Source organism: Mus musculus, chromosome 17 (assembly GCF_000001635.26).
Source record: "Mus musculus strain C57BL/6J chromosome 17, GRCm38.p6 C57BL/6J".
Taxonomy (NCBI): Eukaryota; Metazoa; Chordata; class Mammalia; order Rodentia; family Muridae; genus Mus; species Mus musculus.
In genome coordinates, this window is record NC_000083.6 from 32,451,979 (window position 1) to 32,471,538 (window position 19,560).

Consider the following 19,560-nt stretch of genomic DNA (forward strand, 5'->3'; position numbering starts at 1 on the left):
ACAAGCAGCTGTGAACAAGTGTTTTACATCTCTGACCCAGTTCTCCAGAGCCCCTTTTCTTCATTACTCTATCTCTCCTCTATCTGTCTGTCCGTCCATCCATCTAATCTATCTATCTATCTATCTATCTATCTATCTATCTATCTATCTATCTATCTATCTATCTATGGTTTCCTTAAGTAGTCCAGGCTGGGCTGGAATTTGTGATTTTTCTGCTTCCAAGTCCTGGGACAGTGGATTGAGGGGATTGTTTGGACTGAAGGAACAGCTGCAGAATCCGGCCCAGGAGGGCAGGTAGGGCAGGCTCCAGGAAAAACAAGTAGCCCTCCGCCCTGGGGCTGATGGAGTCTGAGAACTCTTGAGAGGCCCCAAAGAATACTCCTGTGGAACAGTGAGAGTCTCGGAGGTGATGGTGCAGGAAGTCCTGTGCAAGCTTGGGAACCCGTTCTGGTATTGGAGATGAGTGACCCAGAGTGGAAATGAGGCTCTGATAGGAGTCAAGACCAGGGAGTCGGAAGGGTCAGGCTCTTAGTTGTCTGCATTTTCACGCCTCCCTCTTTGTCTGTTAAGCTCTCTCTTTCTCTGTCTGTCTCAGCCTCCTTGTCTCAGGTTTGCATCTTGGGGGCCAGACTTGCAAGCAACCGGGCAGGGGCGTTGCCAGTATGGGCGTGGCCCCGGAGTTGTGAGGCGGGGCTCAGCGCTCAGCCCGAAGCTTGTAAAGGGCTGGGGCTCAGCCCGGCAGGTTTAAAGGGTTGGGGCTGTCAGACTGCACTGTCAAAGAAGCGGATCTGGATCGAGAGCGGCAGGCTGAGACCCGGGTGAGTGTGTGGGTCCAGCGACTGTGGCCTTAGCGGGGCGGGGCGGGGCGAACATCAGTGGGCACAGCTAATTTCAGGACCCCACGACCAGTGATGAGGTTGAGTGACCAGGAGCAAGATGTTGCTGTATCCCCAAAGGTTGCTGGGATTATGCTCATTTTTATTTCCTGAGCGCGCTCTGGTGTCCCGGGAGTCGCTTCTTTTTGAGTGCGGGTTGTAGAAAGAGAGGGGGCACTTTTTGGCTAGAGATTTCTGTTCTGGGACACCTCCTTATAGGGTTTGCCTGAGTCGTTGATGTATTTATTGTCTTGAAGAGAAAGCCTGAGCTGGGCGTGTATTTCTGGGACACAAGTTTTTTTTTTTCAGCATATTTGAAGCTGTCCATCTTGCCGATGGGTCTTTTGGTTGTGGTCCAGCCGCAGTCAGGAATGCTGTGCTCATCCACAGAAGTGTCAGCATCTCCAAGTTCCCTTCTTTGCAAATAAAACAGTGGTCCAGCCTCTCTACCTTTGTCTATGAGCCCCGAAAGTTAGTCAAAGATTTGTCCTGTAAGTGCTGTCTGGTGTTTCAGGGGCCTGGCCCAGACTGGTTTAGAACTATTGATGGGCTGGCCACCTTGGTCTCTGAAAAGGGTTGTGGCTCACTACTTGGGGAAATCTCTGGCTTGAAGTGAGAGATAAGGAGGAAGAGGCTGCCTTTGGCTCCCGCATAGGCAAGAGTCCCTTTATTGGTTAATATACCTCCACAGTTCATTGTGCATTCATTACCCCACAGTTAAGCCTTCTTTCCCTCCCCTCCCACCTCCCAATTTCTCTGTCTTGAAGCTGACTCCAGCAAGAGCCTGTAACATCTAAGTGCCTTGAAGATGAAACCCCCTGAGATCCCTGCCCAGACCCTGATTTGATTGTGGGGGGAGATGAGGGCTGGAGCAGGGGATTACAGACATTCAGAGGGCAAGCTGGGATTGGAACAAACAAACCCTGGCTGACCTCAAAATCCTGGGCCACTTTCTGATGGCCTCGACATCTCTGTAGAGCCCAGCTTGGGTTTCCGAAAGGTAACATTAGCTATGGGCTCATGTCTTGGCGGTGACCAGAGTTGGTAACCACAGAGGGGCTTGGATGACCTGGGAAACATTCAGAGAATGAGACCTCATCTCTCCTATTCAACTAGCCTTGGACTTTATTCTGTAAGTCCCAGATGTCTAGGTAGCAAGGATGGACATGTTGACAGCATCAGGTGGCCCTACCTGAGAATGAGTAAGCACTTTCTTTGTTTACTTTTGCTTTTAATTTGTGTGCGTCTGTGTCTGTGTTTGTGTATGTCAGCACAAGAGTGAAAGCTACAGAACAGCTTTCAGCAGTCTGTTCTCTCCTTCAAGCACGTGGGTGTCAGGGACTGAACCCAGGTTGTCCAGCTTGGCAGTAGGTACTTTTACCCACTGAGCCATCTTGATGGCTCATATATATTCTATATGTCATCATATCTCTGTGAGGTGGAGAAATATGATTCCTGTCTGAAGCAACTGGGGCTCAGAGAGGTGTGGACACTTGCCTCAAGTGGCACGGTTACCAGGGAGAGGGCACTATGGAATCCCTTCTGTGGCTTGGGTCCAAGTGTGCCGTGTTTGCAATGGTATGCAGAGGTCATTACGTCCCAGGTTGCCACTGCCTTCAAACTTCTTTTAAAGGCAGTGCTTATTTTGGGATGGGACAAAGAATATACACGTTTCAAGCTTTTTTTTTTTTTTCTTAAAGACTGAACTGTTTTTATTTTTCCCATTTTTTAAAGATTTATTTATTATTATATGTAAGTACACTGTAGCTGTCTTCAGACACACACCAGAAGAGGCCATCAGATCTCATTACAGATGGTTGTGAGCCACCACGTGGTTGCTGGGATTTGAACTCAGGACCTTTGGAAGAGCAGTCAGTGCTCTTAGCCGCTGAGCCATCTCTCCATCCCCGTTTCAAGCTTTTATGGGGCTTTTCTCTACTTGATTTTACAACTTGGCTCTATCCTCAGTTGTTACAACTGACCCTGAGCTTTCCCTCAGATTTCCAGAAATTTGGGCTGTTTTCAATCCAGACCTGGAGTGTGGCCCTTTGATGTGGAGGACTCTCTAGGGGCAGGTAGATATTTTATATTGAGAGTAAAGGGTAGGCTGGGACAGGAAACAGATAGGCTGGGAAAGGGGAGCTGTTTTGTGGGGTGATGTGTCAACTTTGGGATGTTCCCTGGCCAATACTTGACCCTCAAGAAAAGGCAGTATGCAGTGCCTGGCACTGGCCAGGATCCATATCCTGGGTTCTTTTTTGTGATCCCACATACCTTGTATAACAAGTCCCTGACTGGCAATTTACCAGCCTAACCAGTCAAACTAGGCTCCCTGGGTGTGGGCTGGGCTGGGCTGCAGGGTTGGTCGTTGGTACCACTGATGCCAGATAAGGCAGTTCTAAGCAGAAGGGGTGGAGTGCTAAGGCACTCCCGGGGCAGACTGGGATGACAGTAGGGTCTGGTTCATGGAAGAAATGGCCCTGCTAGCCTTCCACAGGCTTCTTAGGGTGCTGCTTTAAATTTGTTCCAACTTTTATTTTGCTAAGAGAGTGTCTCTTGCAGCCCAGGCTGGCTTCAGACTGACTATGTAGCTGAAGATGCCCTTGACCTTCTGATTCACCTGCCTCTACCTCCCAGGTGCTGGGATTACAGGCAGTGCCATCACATCTAGTGTTCTGTGATGCTGGAGATCAAACACAGAGCTTGCATACTAGGCAAGCACCCCACTAACTGAGGCACACGCTCAGTCTCATTTCCTTTACTTCTGCAAAAATACTAATAAGCTGTAGGCATCAGTTTATGCCTGTTATCCCAGCACTTTAGAGGCTGAGTGAGGTAGGAGGATTTTGAGTTCCAGGCCAGCCTGGGCTATTGAGAAAGTTTGTCCTAGCCTAGGCTATAAAACACTATTTCTTTTCTTTTCTTTTCTTTTCTTTTCTTTTCTTTTCTTTTCTTTTCTTTTCTTTTCTTTTCTTTTCTTCTTTCCTTTTCCTTTCCCTTTTTCTTTTCTTTTTTTCTCCTCCTCTCTCCCTCACCCTTCCTCCTTTTCTCCCTCCCTCCCTCCCCACTTCTCAGAGACAGAGTATCTTTTTGTGTAACCTTGGTTGTCCTGGAACTTGCTCTGTAGACTAGGCTGGCCTCAAATTCACAGTCATTTGTCTGCCTTTGCCTCTTGAGTGTTGGGATTAAAGATGTGCATCACCACCACCCAGCAAGACACTATTTCAGTCCAAAACCATTCCCAACAACTTCAAGAGATAAATCCAGTTGTTGTTTCTCTCTCTCTCTCTCTCTCTCTCTCTCTCTCTCTCTCTCTCTCTCTCTCTCTCTCAGGGTCTCACTATGTAGTTTTGGCTATTCTAGAACTCCCTTTGTAGACCAGGCTAGCCTTGAACTCACAGAGATCTACCTGTCTCTGCCTTCTGAGTGGCTGGGATTAAAAGTGTGTACCACTATACCCAGCCCCAAAATTTTAAATTTTACTACATTTATTTATAGAGTGTGTGTGTGTGTGTGTGTGTGTGTGTGTGGTGTGTGTTGGTAAACACCTTTTCATACTGAGCCTGAGCCTTCTTGTTGGATCAATATTGCCTTAAAAACCAAACCAAACCAAACAACAGTCTTACTGTATAGCTCATGCTGGCCTTAAACTCTTGATCATCCTGCATCCTACCTTGGCCTCCCAAATGCTGGGATTGCAGCCTGCACCACCACACCTGGCTATTGTGTTGTTGCTACTCTTTTATATTTGTAACGATTTGTGCAAACATATATATATGTGTGGTTGTGCACATGAGTGTAGGTACCCGTGGAGGGCAGGAAAGAGTGTCAGGTCCTCTGGAGCTGGAGTCGGAGGCACCTGGGAGACCCCACTATGGGTGCTGGGAACTGAACTCTAGTCCTCTGGAAGAACAGTATATGTTTTTAATCTGGGTTCCTGGCATTGAACTGAAGTCATCAGGCATATGTGGCAAACACTTTTACCCACTGAACGATCTTTTGGGACCCATATGTGCATTTTTTTATTGAGGCTTAGCTACTTACTATAAAATTAACTATTTTGTTAAGGACAGAATCCATGGCCTTGCACACACTCTCATGCCTTGACACACACTGTCATGTTCTTGCACACATTGTCATGCCCTGGCACACACTGTCATGTTCTTGCACACATTCATGCCCTGGCACACACTGTCATGTTCTTATACACACTGTCATGCCCTGGGACACACTGTCATGCCCTGGCACACACTGTCATGCCCTGGCACACAATGTCATGCCCTGGCACACACTGTCATGCCCTGATAACACACTGTCATGTCCTGATACACACTGTCATGCCATGATAACACACTGTCATGCCCTGACACACATTGTTGTGCCCTGATAACACACTGTCAGTCATGCCCTGACACACACTGTCATGCCTTGGCATACACTGTCATGCCCTGGCACACACTGTCATGCCCTGAAAAGACACTGTCATGCCCTGATAACACACTGTCTTGCCCTGACACACACTGTCATGCCCTGGCACACACTGTCATGCCCTGATAAGACAATGTCATGCCCTTATAACACACTGTCTTGCCCTGACACACTGTCATGCCCTGACACACATTGTCATGCCCTGACACACACTGTCATGCCCTGATAACACACTGTCAGTCATGCCCTGACACACACTGTCATGCCCTGACACACACTGGCATACCCTGGCACACACTGTCATACCCTGGCACACACTGTCATGCCATGATAACACACTGTCATGCCCTGGTACACACTGTCATGCTCTGGCACACACTGTCATGTTCTTGTGCATACTCTGCTCACACTCTACTACTTAGCTGTATTCCTCCACTGAAACAACTCTTACAGTGCACAGGTTACATATGTTTGATTTAAGTACCTTTAAAAAAAGATTTATTTATATTATTTATATGAGTACATTGTAGCTGTCCTCAGACACACCAGAAGAGGGCATCAGGTCCCATTACAGATGGTTGTGAGCCACCATGTGGTTGCTGGGAATTGACTTCAGGACCTCTGGAAGAGCAGTCAGTGCTCTTAACTGCTGAACCATCTCTCTATCCCTTAAGTACCTTCAAAAATGGTGGGCACCCACCAGCTCTTCAAGGCTCCAAAAGGAGACCTCATACCCATCAACAGTCGCTCGCCACTCCTCTCCCCTGACCCCAGCACTCACTAATCTGCTCTCTATTCCTGTGGCTGTTTGTACTCTGAACATTTTTCATTTCTAGGGTCACAGATGATGTGTGTGGCCTTTGTGCCTGATGTCTTTTACTTACAGTTATGTTTTCAGGTCCATTCATCTTCTAACATTGTAACAGCCGTATTCTTTCTCATGTCTGACTAACATTTTATTGTGTAAATATATCATCATCTTTTCATCTGTGGTGAGCACTTGGGAGTTTTCTTCTTTTTTGACAGTTGTGAATCATACTGATATAAAAATTCTTTGAATAGTTGTTTTCCAGTTTTTTGGGTATACACCTGAAAATAGAATACTTGGTCACATGATAAAGTAAGGTTTAATTTTATGTGAAACAACCTAGTTGTTTCCTGTGGTGGCTACACTTCAGTTTGGTTTTTTTTTTTTTTTTTTTTAAAGACAGGATCTCACAATTTAGCTGTAGTTGGCCTGGAACTCACTATGTAATCCTGGTAGGCCCCAAACTCAGAGAGAGAGAGAGAGCTGTCTCTCAAGGCAGGGATTAAAGACTCATGTGAAGATTCAGAGTTGACTTGAAGGAATTGGTTTTCTTCACTCACCATGTGGGCGTCAGGGATTGAATTCAGGTTGTTAGGCTTGTCAGCGAGCACCTTTACCTGTGAGTCATCTTGCTGGCCCTCAAAACTTTTTGTAGTGTGTGTGTGTGTGTGTGTGTGTGTGTGTGTGTGTACTCGAGAATGTACTTGCATGCACACATGTGCAACTGAACATGTGAATTCATTTGTAGATGTGCACGTGGAGGCCAGAGGAGGAACCCACTCTGCAATTTACTCTGTTGAAATAAAGTCTCCCATCAAACCTGGAGCTCATTGCTGTTGTGTTAGACTGACCAGCAACAAGCATGGTTATCCTCATGTCTTACTGCCCTGCCCCCAAACAGCATTGAGCTTCCAAGTTTATGCTGCCATGTCAGCTTTCTCTGATTCTATGTGGGTGATAGAAATCTGAACTCAGTCCTCATGTTTGCATAGCAAATGCTTTTACCCAGGGAGCTGTTCTCTCTCTCTCTCTCTCTCTCTCTCTCTCTCTCTCTCTCTCTCTCTCTCTCTCTCCCTCCCTCCCTCCCTCCCCCTCTCCCCCTCTTCTTCCATCCCCCTCTCCCTCTCTTTCTCTCTGTTTCTGTCTCTCCCTCTCCTTCTCTCCCCCTCTTCCTCCCCCCTCTCTCTTTCTTGAAATGAGGTCTGGATCTGAAATCCATGAACTCATGATTGTCTTAGAATTACAGACATGCTCCATCATTTCTGGTTCCAGTGAAGTTAAAAATTTCTTGTAGCATGGTAGCCCTTGCCTTTAATCTCTGCACTTGGGAAACAGAGGCAGGTGGATATCTGTGAATTCAAATCCAGCCTTGTCTACATAGTAAGATCCAGGCCAGCAGGTGCTATATAGTGCGATTGTCTTAGTTAGGGTTTCATTGCTGTGAAGAGACACCACGTATAAAGGCAAACATTTAATTGGGACTGGATTACAGTTTCAGAGATTCAGTCCATTATCATCATGGTGGGAAGCATGGCAGTATCCAGGCAGACATGGTGCTAGAGGAGCGAGACTTCTACATCTTGATTCAAAGGCAGTCGGGAGGAGATTCTCTTCTGCAGGCAGCTAGGAAGAGGGACTCTTCTGCACTGAGTGGAGGTTAGCATAGGACCTTAAAGCTCACCCCTGCAGTGACCCACTTCCTTCAACAGGGCCACACTTATTCCAACATGACCATACCTCCTAATAGTGCCACTTCCCATGGGTCGAGCATATTCAAACTACCAGGATTACCCTATCTAAAAACACAACAAAAGAAATCCCACATTTATTTATATTGGTGGGGTGACACACAGCCAGGGAGTAGATGTGAGGTCCAAAGAACAGCCTGCAGGAGTTGGTTCTCTCCTTTTACCATGAGGAGTTGGGAGGCTGGATTCAGGTTACCGGGCTTGGAAGCAAACACGTTTATCTGCTGAAGCAGGCCCCAGTATGTTGTTGATCAAGGCCTTTCTTGGACATCCAATAGACCTTTTCAAATTATTCCCATTCTTCAGACGAGGAACTACCTTACCCAAGAGAGTCTCAGTTGGAGACTTAGTACCTTCCCCCAGGAGCAGAACTGAGAGTGTGACCTCAGGTAGGCTGGAGTCCACACTTAACGTGGGATGAGGTGAGGTGGGCACAGAGCCCTTCCTATCCTTGTGTAGTGCCCCTTGTGTACCCAGCCTTCAGAATCAAAGCCAGGAGTCCTCCAGCCAAGATTCCTTTTGTTGAATTGACCCACTCAGAAAAAGAGATTAAAAAAAATTAATTGTTGGAGAGAGCCTGTGTAACCTAAAAATCCCCCTCCCTCTCCTTTTGCTTAAAACTATATAAAAAGCATTCTATTGTAGTGGCATTTAATATAGAAATGGTGTTGCTATACATTAATTTTTTTCCTAGTGTTTTTAAAAATTAATTTTTAGGGGCTGGAGAGATGGCTCAGTGGTTGAGAGCACCGACTGCTCTTCCGAAGGTCCTGAGTTCAAATTCCAGCAACCACATGGTGGCTCACAACCATCCATAATGAGATCTGATGCCCTCTTATGGGGTGTCACTAAGTGTACTTACATATAATAAATAAAAGAAACCTTTGGGCCAGAGAGAGAAGAAAAAAAGTGTCTGAAGACAGCTACAGTGTACTTACATATAGTAAATAAATAAATCCTTTAAAAATTAATTTTTAAAGACACCATGTATGCATATGCCTGGATGCATGCATATACACTTGCGCACACTCATAACTGCAGGGCTTGGGAAACCACTGGAGCTGGAGTTATTTGTGGTTGTGCGCTGGCTGTTGTGGGTGCTGGGAACTGGTCAGGTCCTTTGCAAGAGCAGTAAGTGTTTTTAACTGCTGAGACATCTTCCCACACAAAGCCACTCCCCAGCCTGGAGAACCTATCTATCTATCTATCTATCTATCTATCTATCTATCTATCTATCTATCTATCTATCTATCTACCTTAATAAAAACATGTTTAGTTTTGATGCAGGGAGGGGATGAGGCAAATCTGAGTATTTGGGATTCTTCTAAACACAGGACGGGGAAACATTGTTGGGAACTGAAACAGAAAACAGCTCTGATATGAGATTGCTGAAGACCTGGGACTGGTATGGGGTCCCCCAGGAAGAAGGGGAGAGGATACAGGGAAGAACCCCCAGAACCTACAACTTGCATGACCAAGAGGACTCTACACTGGCCCAGGGGAAAGGATCCTCGGTGAGAAAGAGAATGTTGGCAGTGGGAATTCCTAACAGGCTGCAGAGCCAGGCTGAAGATACGGCGTGTGTTAGAGCATAGGCCTGACAAGCATTTAGATGCGTTAGCTGGCGAGCATGCAGATCCGAATTCGGTTCTCAGCACCCACATGAAACACTGGGCACGAAAATATGAGTCTTCCCCTCTGGAGAAGCAGGGAGAGGAGGCTCCGTGAGACTTGCTGGCCAGCTAGTTAATCAAACCAGTGAGCTGTAGGTTCAATGAGAGACAGTAGTGGTTATGGGAGCAAGACAGAGAGCAGTTGAGAATGAAGCCTGCCATGCATTACACCAGCACCCATGAAAACTGAAAGCAAGCAAACAAGCAAGTCAGAAAGAAACAAACAAATGAATAAGTAAGAAATGAATCTGGGAAGATGGCTCAGTGGGTAAAGGCACCTGCCACGGAGTCTGATGACCTGAGTTCAATACCTGGACTCTCAAGGAAAAAAAAAACAGTTCCTGAAGGTTGTTTTCTGCCTCCACACACAGAGTGGAGATAAATATCTGAATAAATAGATGTAATTTAAAAGTAAACAAAGACAGAAAAAAGGGAGAGGGTGGAGGAAAGAAAGAAGGGAGGAAGGCCCCCAACACAGATTCTGGGGTTAGAAAGTACCACATTGGAGAGATGGATCAACAGGTGCAGCTACTTGCCAAGAGATTAATAGCCAAGAGTTTGATCCCTTGACCAAATATGGTGCAAGGAGACAACCAATTCCTGCAAAATTTCCTCTGACCTCAGCATGATACCATGACCCACAAATAAATAAATTCATGTAAATTTTACTAAAAGAATGTTCCTAAATGCTACTCCCCTCTGCTCCCTCATTAGATACCTTGTACCTGGTCTCCTCCCTCATGAGCCAGGGCCACGTCTGTCATGTTCACCACGTTAGTTCCAACGCCTAGAACTGAGTCACACACATCACTGGGCCTCTGAAGGTATCTGCCACCCAGTGTTTTGAAAAAAAAAAAAAAACCACCACCAACAAAACAAAACATAAGGAGCACTTAGTGAGGGTGTGGTAGGCGGAGGCACTTTGGAAAGGATCTCAATGGATGGGACTGGCTTCCCTGGCCTTGCCAGAAGACTTTCCATCAGCTACTGTTAAATTGTTAAACAAATAGAGTTATGGATACTTCTTAGGGTGTGTGTCCTTGGGAGCTGTGCAGGTGAAATGCTACCTACCTCCTCCTCCTCCTCACTCCCTCCCCCTCCCTTCCCCTTCCCTCTCTCTTCTTCTCCCCATTCCCCCTCTCTCCGTTCCCCTCCCCTCTTCTTCTTCTTCTCCCCCTCTCTCCCACTTCCTCCTCCTTCATTTCTCTTCTCTTCTCTTCTCTTCTCTTCTCTTCTCTTCTCTTCTCTTCTCTTCTCTTCTTTTCTTTTGTATTTTGATACAGAGTTTCTCTGTTGCCTAGGCTATCCTGGAACTCACTCTATAGAGCATATAAATGTTTTCTGCATATTTGCCTATGAATCCTGTATATGCAGGGCATCCACAGAGGTCAGAAGAGGGCACTGGATCCCCTGGAACTGGAGTTGTGGATGGTTGGGAACCACCGTAGGGTGCTGAGAATCAAACCCATGTCCTCCACAAGAGCAGTCAGTGCTCTGCGAAACCTCTGAGACACCTCTCCAGGCCCCCTTTAAAGATTTGTTATTTAAAAATCCTGTCTGTCTCTATCTATCTATCTATCTATCTATCTATCTATCTATCTATCTATCTATCTATCCTTGGTTTGTCAAGACAGGGTGTCTCTGTGTGGTCTGGCTGTCTTGGACTCACTTTGTAGACCAGGCTGTCCTCAAACTCACAGAGATTCACTTGCCTCTGTCTCCTGAGTGCTAGGATTAAAGGCGTGTGTCGCCTTGCCTGGTTGTGGGTTGTTTTGTTTTGTTTTGTTTTGATACAGGGTCTCAGTGTGTAACCCAGACTTAGAATGGCTTTGGTCTCAGAGTGACTCACCTATCTCAGCCTCCTGAGTGCTGGCATTACAGACCCTGCACCACAATGCCCAGCTTGCATGACTACTTTTGAGCATCTGCCTGGGACTTGACACACAGAGCTATTGTGTTTCAGTTTGGGAAGATGCTTACTTCTTCTGCCCCTGACTCAGAGTCTTCCAAAGGGAACACAGCTGCTCTTCTTGGCCTATACTCGTGTAAGTGTGTGTGTCTGTGTACATGCCTGGGTGCTGGTGAATGCATGCGGAGGCCAGTGGAGGACTTCAGGTGTCCCTTCTCTTTACTTTCTTTCCTTAGGGTGGGGTCTCTCACTGAACTTGAGTTTGTCCTTTTGTGGCTTCTGAAATCTGCCAAGTTTCCAGCCCTGCACTTGCATCTGTTCCCCAACCCTGGGCTCATAGGTTTACATGTTCGCACCTGTTTTTGTAGTTCTATTTATTTTTAATTTTATTACATTTATTTTGTGTATGTGAGTTTATCCATGACTCCTGTGTGAAATATCAGAGGACTACTTGGTGTAGTTGGCTCTCTTCTCCCACACTGGGATCTGGGGAATTAAACTCAAGGCATCAGACTTTCACAGCAAGCATTTTCATCCACCGACCGATCTGAAACGCCCAATAAATAGCTTTAAATTGTAATAGAATAGAGTCTACAGAAATTCCCCTTCTGCCGCTGTTTTGGGGTCTCATTCAGCAGCACAGAGCACATTCACTATGTGGTACAGCCACCCATCTCCATGCTATGAAAGCTGTCCCGTTATACACGCCTAGCAGGTGGCTCTCCTTTGCCCGTTGAATCGTCCACTCCGCTTCCCCTCTCCAGATCTCAAATGACTCCAGAGCCTTAGATAAATAGGACAGCATTGTTGCTTTGGTTTTCCATTTATTTGCTTCTTGTTTGTTGTACAAGTCAGAGACTTACAATATAAATCAGGTTGACTTTGAATGCACAATCCTCCTGCTTCAACCTCCTAAATGCTGGGATTACATTCATGAGCTACAATGAATGTCTAGCTAATATTGATCTTTCTGAGGTGGGCTTATTTCATGGAGTATAATGTCCCCTGGATTCCCCTGTAGCACAGCATATGCCTGATTTCTCCTTCCTGGTCTTCACTGAATAATACTCTTCCATATGTATATAACCATCTCTTACTTATTCACTCACCTGTCTAGGGACAATAGGGTGGTTTGTGCTTTTTGGCTGTGTGAATATTGCTGCTATGGACAGGCTGTACAAATAACTGATATCTTTCATCTGGATATACACCCAGAGGTGGACTTGCTGGACTTAGCTCTTGTGTGTGTATGTGTGTGTGCGTGAACACACGCCACGGCATACATGTAGAGGTCATAGAACAACTTATGAGAATTGAGTCTCTCCTTCCACCATGTGGGTCCTGGCAATCAACCTCAAATGATCAGACTTGATGTCGAGTGCCTTTACCCATGGAGCCATCTCTTTGGTTTTTTCTCTCTCTGTACACTTGCATGCATGTATGCACATGTTTAATAGAATGATAAGGTCTCATGTAGCTCAGGCTAGAATTAGACACCTGGTGTACTTGAGGATGGACTTGAACTCCTGCCTCAATCCTCTGAGTGCTGGAAAGAGCAGGCACTACCACACACTGCCATCTGTTTCGTTCTCAAAGGAACAAGCAGAGTGCATTCTGAAGTCGTTGAACTGTTTGCTTTCTCCTCTGTGGTGCGCACAGGTTCCAGTTTCTCCACTTCTTCACCAAAACTTTATTTTCTTCTACTTCACTTTTGCAGTGCTAGGAATTAAGCTAGGGGCTTTGGGCATGCTGAGCCAGGGTTCTGCTCCTGAGTCATGTCTTAGCCCCTCACTGGGGAATTCTAGGCAGAAAGACTACCCCAGAGCCACACCCCAGCCTCTCGCTGGGGACACTCTAGGCAGGCACTCTGCAGCTGAGACACGACCCTGGTACTCAATTCTTCCTTGGATTGAAGGAACTGAGCTGAGAGTCGACTTCCTGGTCCTTGTGGGATTCCCAGAGAGGATGGCTTCACAGCCCTGTGGTGTGTGGGGCTAAGTCTGCAGAGCATGCAGCCCTGCTCACTTTTTACCTCCTGTCACTGGTTTATTCCCTTCAGGAGCTGGCCCAAAGTCAAGGATCTGAGTCCCGACAACTTCTCTGAGAAGCAGTTTCAGCAAATACCAGTAAAGAAAGAAGAAAGCCAAGAGAATTGAAAGCAGGTACCAGAGGGAACACTTACATGTACATGTTGAAGAGGAGCATGTTTCCCTATCCCCAGAGATGGAGACAGACCAAGTATCCATCAACAGATGAGCAAGTGAACCAAAGCGTGGCTTGTCAGCAGTACAAAGATCCTAGTGACGGTCCTGGCAGGGTGGCTGCCCTTGAAACAGGTCGAGGGAATGAGCCAGGCAAGAAGAGAAGGAAACCCATAGAAACACAAGGGAGACCAGGCACTGAGTAAACAGTCTGGGATCCTTCACTGTGGCATCCTAGCACTTGGGAGGCACTGCTCAGCAAGAGGAAAAGATCCAGCCTTAGCTACCAGAAAGTTTGAGGCTAGCCTGCTCTACATGAGACCATGTCTGTTTTAAAAGGTCAAGAGAAAAAAAGGAAGGGAGATTAGTAGATGTCAAAATTTGTATGGACGTGACTGCTAATGGACACTGGGTATTGTTCTGATGAAAGTGCTGCAGGGAGGCAGTGGCTGCACAATTTTGTCAAATTGCTAAATGCCAGTGGAAAATGCACTTCCTTATTAATTTCATAATTTTTATTAATTATTTATTCTTGTGATGGGGTCTATTCTCTGGCAGTTCTGGCTCTGCACATACTCTGAATCCCAGGCTGGCTTCAGGCCAACACCACCACACTTGGCTTCCAGAAATATATATTTGAGACAGTCTCATTAAGTTTTTGGTCTGGCCTGGAACTTACTGTGTGATCTGGGACAAACCTTGGATATGATTTCTTTTCTTTCACTTTTATGTGTATGTGTATGTGTGCGTGTGAGGATATATATGTGCATGCACATGTACATAGATGCCTGAAAAAACCAGAAGAGGGCGTCAGATCCTCTGGAGCTGGAGTTACAGGTGGTTGTGAGCTGCCTGAGGTTGTGTGCGGGGAACAAAACTTGGGTCCTCTGGAAAAGCATGAAGTGTTCTTAACGACTGTGCCATCTCTTCAGCCCCTCAGACCTTGATTTTTTTAATCCTCTTACCTCAGTCTTTGGAGTAGCAGGGATTGTTGGCGTGTGCTATCAGGTCCAGTTTTCTTCTCAGACTCTAAATAATCACCATTATACCTCAAAGAACTTTAAAAGAATGTATTCGCACATGAGAGAGAATTGATGTTCCCTTCTTGCCTGCCTCTCTCATCTGAAAATGTCTAGCTATAGCACCCAGGCTAGCCTCACTTGTAATCCCCCTGTCTCAGCTTCCTTTGTAGTGGGAATGTAGATGTGTGCTACCATGCTTGGCCTGCAATTTATTTTTCTGCATTTCACTTATTTTACTTGACCCACATGGTTGCACAAAACTGCAGCCCCAACTACTTGAAGGGTGAAACTGAGTATAACTTGACATCAAGAGTTAAAGCTAACCTGGGCTATATAGCAAGACACTGTTCAATTGATCAATGAACCAGTGAAAGAAGATTGAGTGCCTCATTTTACTTAACATTATGTTTTCCTGAACCTATTTGGCCAAAATAAACTGTTCTTTTTTTGTGGCCAAATAATATTCTATTATATGAATTGCTCATTTAACGATGGCATTTTAGGGGCTCGGATGATGACTTACTGTGTGCCCTGCTCTTACAGAGAAGGTGAATTCTGCTCCCAGCACCCATGTTTGGTGACTCACAACTGCCAATAACTCCGGTCCCAGAGGGACCCACTGTTCTAGTCTCTGAAGGCACCTGCACATGAGTACACAGACACATACCCACAATTAAACATTTAAACTTCCAAATATTATAAAACATGATGTTGTATATTATGTGAATCTTCACTTTAGACTGAAAAAAGTAAGAAGAAAAAGGAAAAGAGAAGATAGTAAGAAAGGGAAGGGAGAAAGCCAATCAAGCACGCTCTTGCTTTGGGCTGCTGGAGTTAATTCTGCTGGGATTAATGTCTCAGTGTTATCAGTGTTATTACACACACTTCACACACACACACACACACACACACACACACGAGAGAGAGAGAGAGAGAGAGAGAGAGAGAGAGAGAGAGAGAGAGAGAGAGAGAGAGAGTTAGTTGGTTTACCAAGACCCTTGGGACATTGGTTGAGGGCTACTGTGTGTGTGTGTGTGTGTGTGTGTGTGTGTTACCTCCCAGGACTCTGACCATCTGTGCCCAGGCAGAGAAAGCCCAATAATAGGAGGATCAAGAGGGTGCCCTGGGGCTGGGTTCATGGAGGGAGGTTAGAACACTTGCTGGGTGTAACATCTCCAGTACTGCAAAATAAACACATAAATAAATAAACAAATGCAAAATGCATACATACATAAATACACAAATAAATAAGTAGAAAAGGAAATAAGGGTGAAAAAGTAGGGTTGGGGAGGTGGCTCAGCAGTTTCAAGCACCGCTTCTCTTCTAGAGGACTTGAGTTCGAGGCCTAGCACCCACTTCAGGTGGTTCCTTGTAACTCCTAAGCCCTCTCCGAACCTCTATAGGCACTGAACGCACAAGCATAACCCTTCACCCCACAGAAACACATAAACATGAGACTTTTTAAAATGTTATTTTTATTTATTTATTTTTTGGGGGACAGGGTTTCTCTGTGTAGCCTGGGCTGTCCTAGAACTCACTCTATAGACCAGGCTGGCCTCAAACTCAGTGATCCACCTGCCTCTGCCTTCCGAGTTCTGGGAACAAAGGTGCGTGCCACCACTGCCCGGCCACAGTGGGTTTGTTTTTGTTTTTTGGATTTTTTGTTTGTTTGTCTGTTTTAAGAAAGACGTTTGTGCTGACAAAGTGAAGGTCGTAGGTCAGCTGGAAGAGACGCTGAGTCTCTCCTGTGTGTGAAGCAAGTAAGCTAGAGCCTGGGTTTCTCCTAGCCTCGCTGATTGGTTCCTGTGTGTCTCTTAGGATGCTGCCCCTCACCGACTACCTGTTGCAGCTTCTGGGGCTGGAGAAGACAGCCTTTCGAGTGTATGTTGTGTCGGCTCTGCTGCTATTGGTCCTTTTCTTCTTCTTCCGCCTGCTGGTGCGGGCATTCAAATTATTTAGTGACTTCCGCATTACCTGTCGCAAGCTGAGCTGCTTCCCAGAGCCTCCAGGCCGCCACTGGCTGCTGGGTCACATGAGCATGGTGAGTGTGCAGGGGCAGAGCTGGGCAGGCTGGGTTAGAAGTAGGAGACCAAAGTTCAGAGAGGGCAAGCAATTTGCCCAGGCTCACACAGTTGGGAGGAGGCAGAGCTGACTATAAACTGTCTCCTGCTGGCTAGCTTTCATAGTTTTGGAAGCTGTAATGCAGGCCACTGGGGGTTAAATGGCATCAGTGGTCTTACTGGAGCTGAATGCCAGGCAAGATGTACCCACGTGTACAATAGCGGCGGTACAGTTATAGGCATAACCAATTGCTTTTTAAAGAAAATTATCCATGCCTAGAACAGCATCAACAGCAACCGGGGTGGGGAGAATGGCTGGAGAAATGAATGTCTCAGTGGCTAAGCTCTGAATGCTCTTCTAGAGGACCCAGGTTCAATTCCCATGCACCCGCATATGTCTGGCTCATAATTGTCTGCAGGAACAAGATCTGAGGCTCTCACACAGACATACATGTAGGCAAAATACCAATGCACATAAAATAATAAATTATTAAAAACTAAATAAAAAGTAGTAAAAAAAAGGTAAAGTTTTTTTTTTAAATAGTTCTAAAGCTACCAGAAGCAGGGAAGTACTGGTCCCCACAAAATTTGGGGCCCAGGGCCCAGAGTGGGGGCAAGGAGGGGGCTCCTGGAGATTCTGCTTTTTTAACTTTACCTCTTGGGGTGAATCTACTCTCACTCTTTTGTTTGTTCTGTTTTGAGACATGACCTCTCTATGTAGCTCTGACTGTCCTAGAACTTGGTATGTACACCAGGCTGGTCTTGAACTCGCAGGTCTGCATGTGTCTGTCTCCCAAGGGCTGGAATTAAAGGCACTAAAGGTGTACACCATCATTATTGGAATGCTGTGATGCTACACTGGGATTCAAACTCTCTCCTTGCATTTGTTTATTTGTTTGTTTGTTTTTTTAAAACAAAGTCTTGTCATGTAGGCCAGACTAACTTCAAACTCATAATCTTCTTGCCTCAGTCTTTTGAGTGTTGGGATTACAGACATATGTCAGCATGCCTGACTACCTATTTTTGCTTTTAATTTTTCCTTTGAGACAGAGTCTCACTCTGCAGCTCAGATTGGTCTGGAATTCATATGTATCCCAGGCTAGCCTCAAGATCACAGTGAGTCCTCTTGCCTTAGCCTTATGAGTGTTGAGATTACAGTTGTGAGCAATCATGTCTGAGACACCAAGGGTCTCTTTAAAAAGTTAGGGAGCTAAGCAAGAACTGAGAAGCCCAGCTTAGGACCATGGCTACAACCCATTCAAGACACAAAGATTAGTTTGCATGGTAACACAAACCTCTAGTCCCAGTTACTGAAGGAGTTACTGAACTTAGGAGTCTGTCTTAGGCAACGTAGAAAGACCTTGTCTTTTGTATCTGGGCTGGCCTTGAAATGACCATCTTCTGGATTCTAGTCACGACCCTCTCTTGCTCACGTACCACTGTGGCTCCCTGTTATCATGTAGAGCAGTGGTTTTCAACCTGTGAGCTCCAACCCCTTCAGAGATAGAATGACCCTTTCACAGGGATGGTCTAAGACCATTGGAAAACACAGATATTTACATCATGGTTTTCAGTAGCAAAATTGCCGTTATGGAGTGGCAGTGAAAATAATTTTATGGTTGGAGGTCACCATAACATGAGGAACTTTATTAAAGTGTTGTGGCATTAGGAAGACTGAGAACCACTGATCTAGAGGAAGGATAAAGATAATTATTCGCTACACACATAGTCACAGGCCAGTCAGATCTGGGCCTCTCTCTCTCTCTCTTCCTCTCTCTCTCTCTCTCCTATGCTGTCTTTGGAATCCAGGTTCTCACACATATGAGGCAATATCTCACACATTCTACCCCACAGGCATGTCCCCAAACCCTCACTGGGGGATTCTGGTCAGGAGCTCTATCCCTGAGCCACGCCCCAGCCCCATTGTTCTTTCTTGTTTTAGAGTGGGGAGCAACTCAGGGAAGCTCAGCAAGGCACCATGTCTTTGCTTTTGGTGTTCTAGAGGGAAGAGAGAGTAGTGAGAGGGAGAGGAGGGGGAGGGAGGGAGGGACAGACTAAGCCGAGCTGTCAGGTCCTCATTGCCCCTTTCTATCTGCCACAGTATCTTCCCAATGAGAAGGGCCTTCAAAACGAGAAGAAGGTGCTGGACACCATGCACCACATCATCCTGGCATGGGTTGGACCTTTCTTGCCTCTCCTGGTGCTTGTTCATCCTGATTACATCAAGCCTGTGTTGGGTGCCTCAGGTAGGCAGGTTGGACCGCAGAGGGATGAGTCAACTTGAAACTCCCAGAACCCTTCTAGGGTTACAGACATGTGGGTGCCCCACAGGAAGTGTGCCTTGAGTAAGTGTTTGAGGGATGGATAGAAGTTCACCAAACTGGGGCCGGCAAAGCAGGTTGTGAGAACATGGACAATTGTGGGGTGGTGTGCAAGAGTTTCAGGAACATTGTAAGTCTCAGGCGCACCTGCTGGAGTCACATCTAAGCAACTGACTTATTCAAGGTTTTGGTAAGTAATTGTCGTTCAATTGTAGGCCATGACAGTCCATTCATTAAGACTGTGACATGCCTACCATGACCAAGCATTTCGGCGGCCCAGTGGGCAGCCTGCTGGCAGGGAAACAGAAGCTAGTACCCCTGTCTGCTGTCACCACTTATCCCAAGTGTGCCAGATGAGTTCTCACATCCTCAACACTCTGCTCCAAGGGCTCCTTCTTCCAGGAAGTCTTCCATAATCACCCAGGGGTCTATTTTCTAGGTGTGCCATTTTCAGTCCTAATCCTTCAGGGTGGGTGAGTCTATTCAGGCTCATTCCCCTTGGAATGGGTCCTCAG

General features: G+C 46.1%; 1 protein-coding gene across 2 annotated transcripts in view; it reads left to right on the forward strand.

The window, feature by feature from the left end:
• Positions 1–718: 718 nt before the first annotated feature.
• The window catches only part of Cyp4f39 (cytochrome P450, family 4, subfamily f, polypeptide 39), a 40,624-nt gene continuing 21,782 nt past the window's right edge, over positions 719–19,560 (forward strand). The window contains exons 1-4 of one of the 2 annotated variants that reach the window (NM_177307.3): positions 745–818; positions 13,501–13,603; positions 16,483–16,705; positions 18,826–18,970. In NM_177307.3, the coding sequence (NP_796281.1) occupies positions 16,484–16,705; positions 18,826–18,970 (367 nt within the window). In that variant the 5' untranslated portion in view covers positions 745–818; positions 13,501–13,603; position 16,483. Of the gene's footprint in view, positions 819–13,500; positions 13,604–16,482; positions 16,706–18,825; positions 18,971–19,560 lie in introns of both variants that reach the window. The other variant, XM_006524423.3, reaches the window with a different exon arrangement.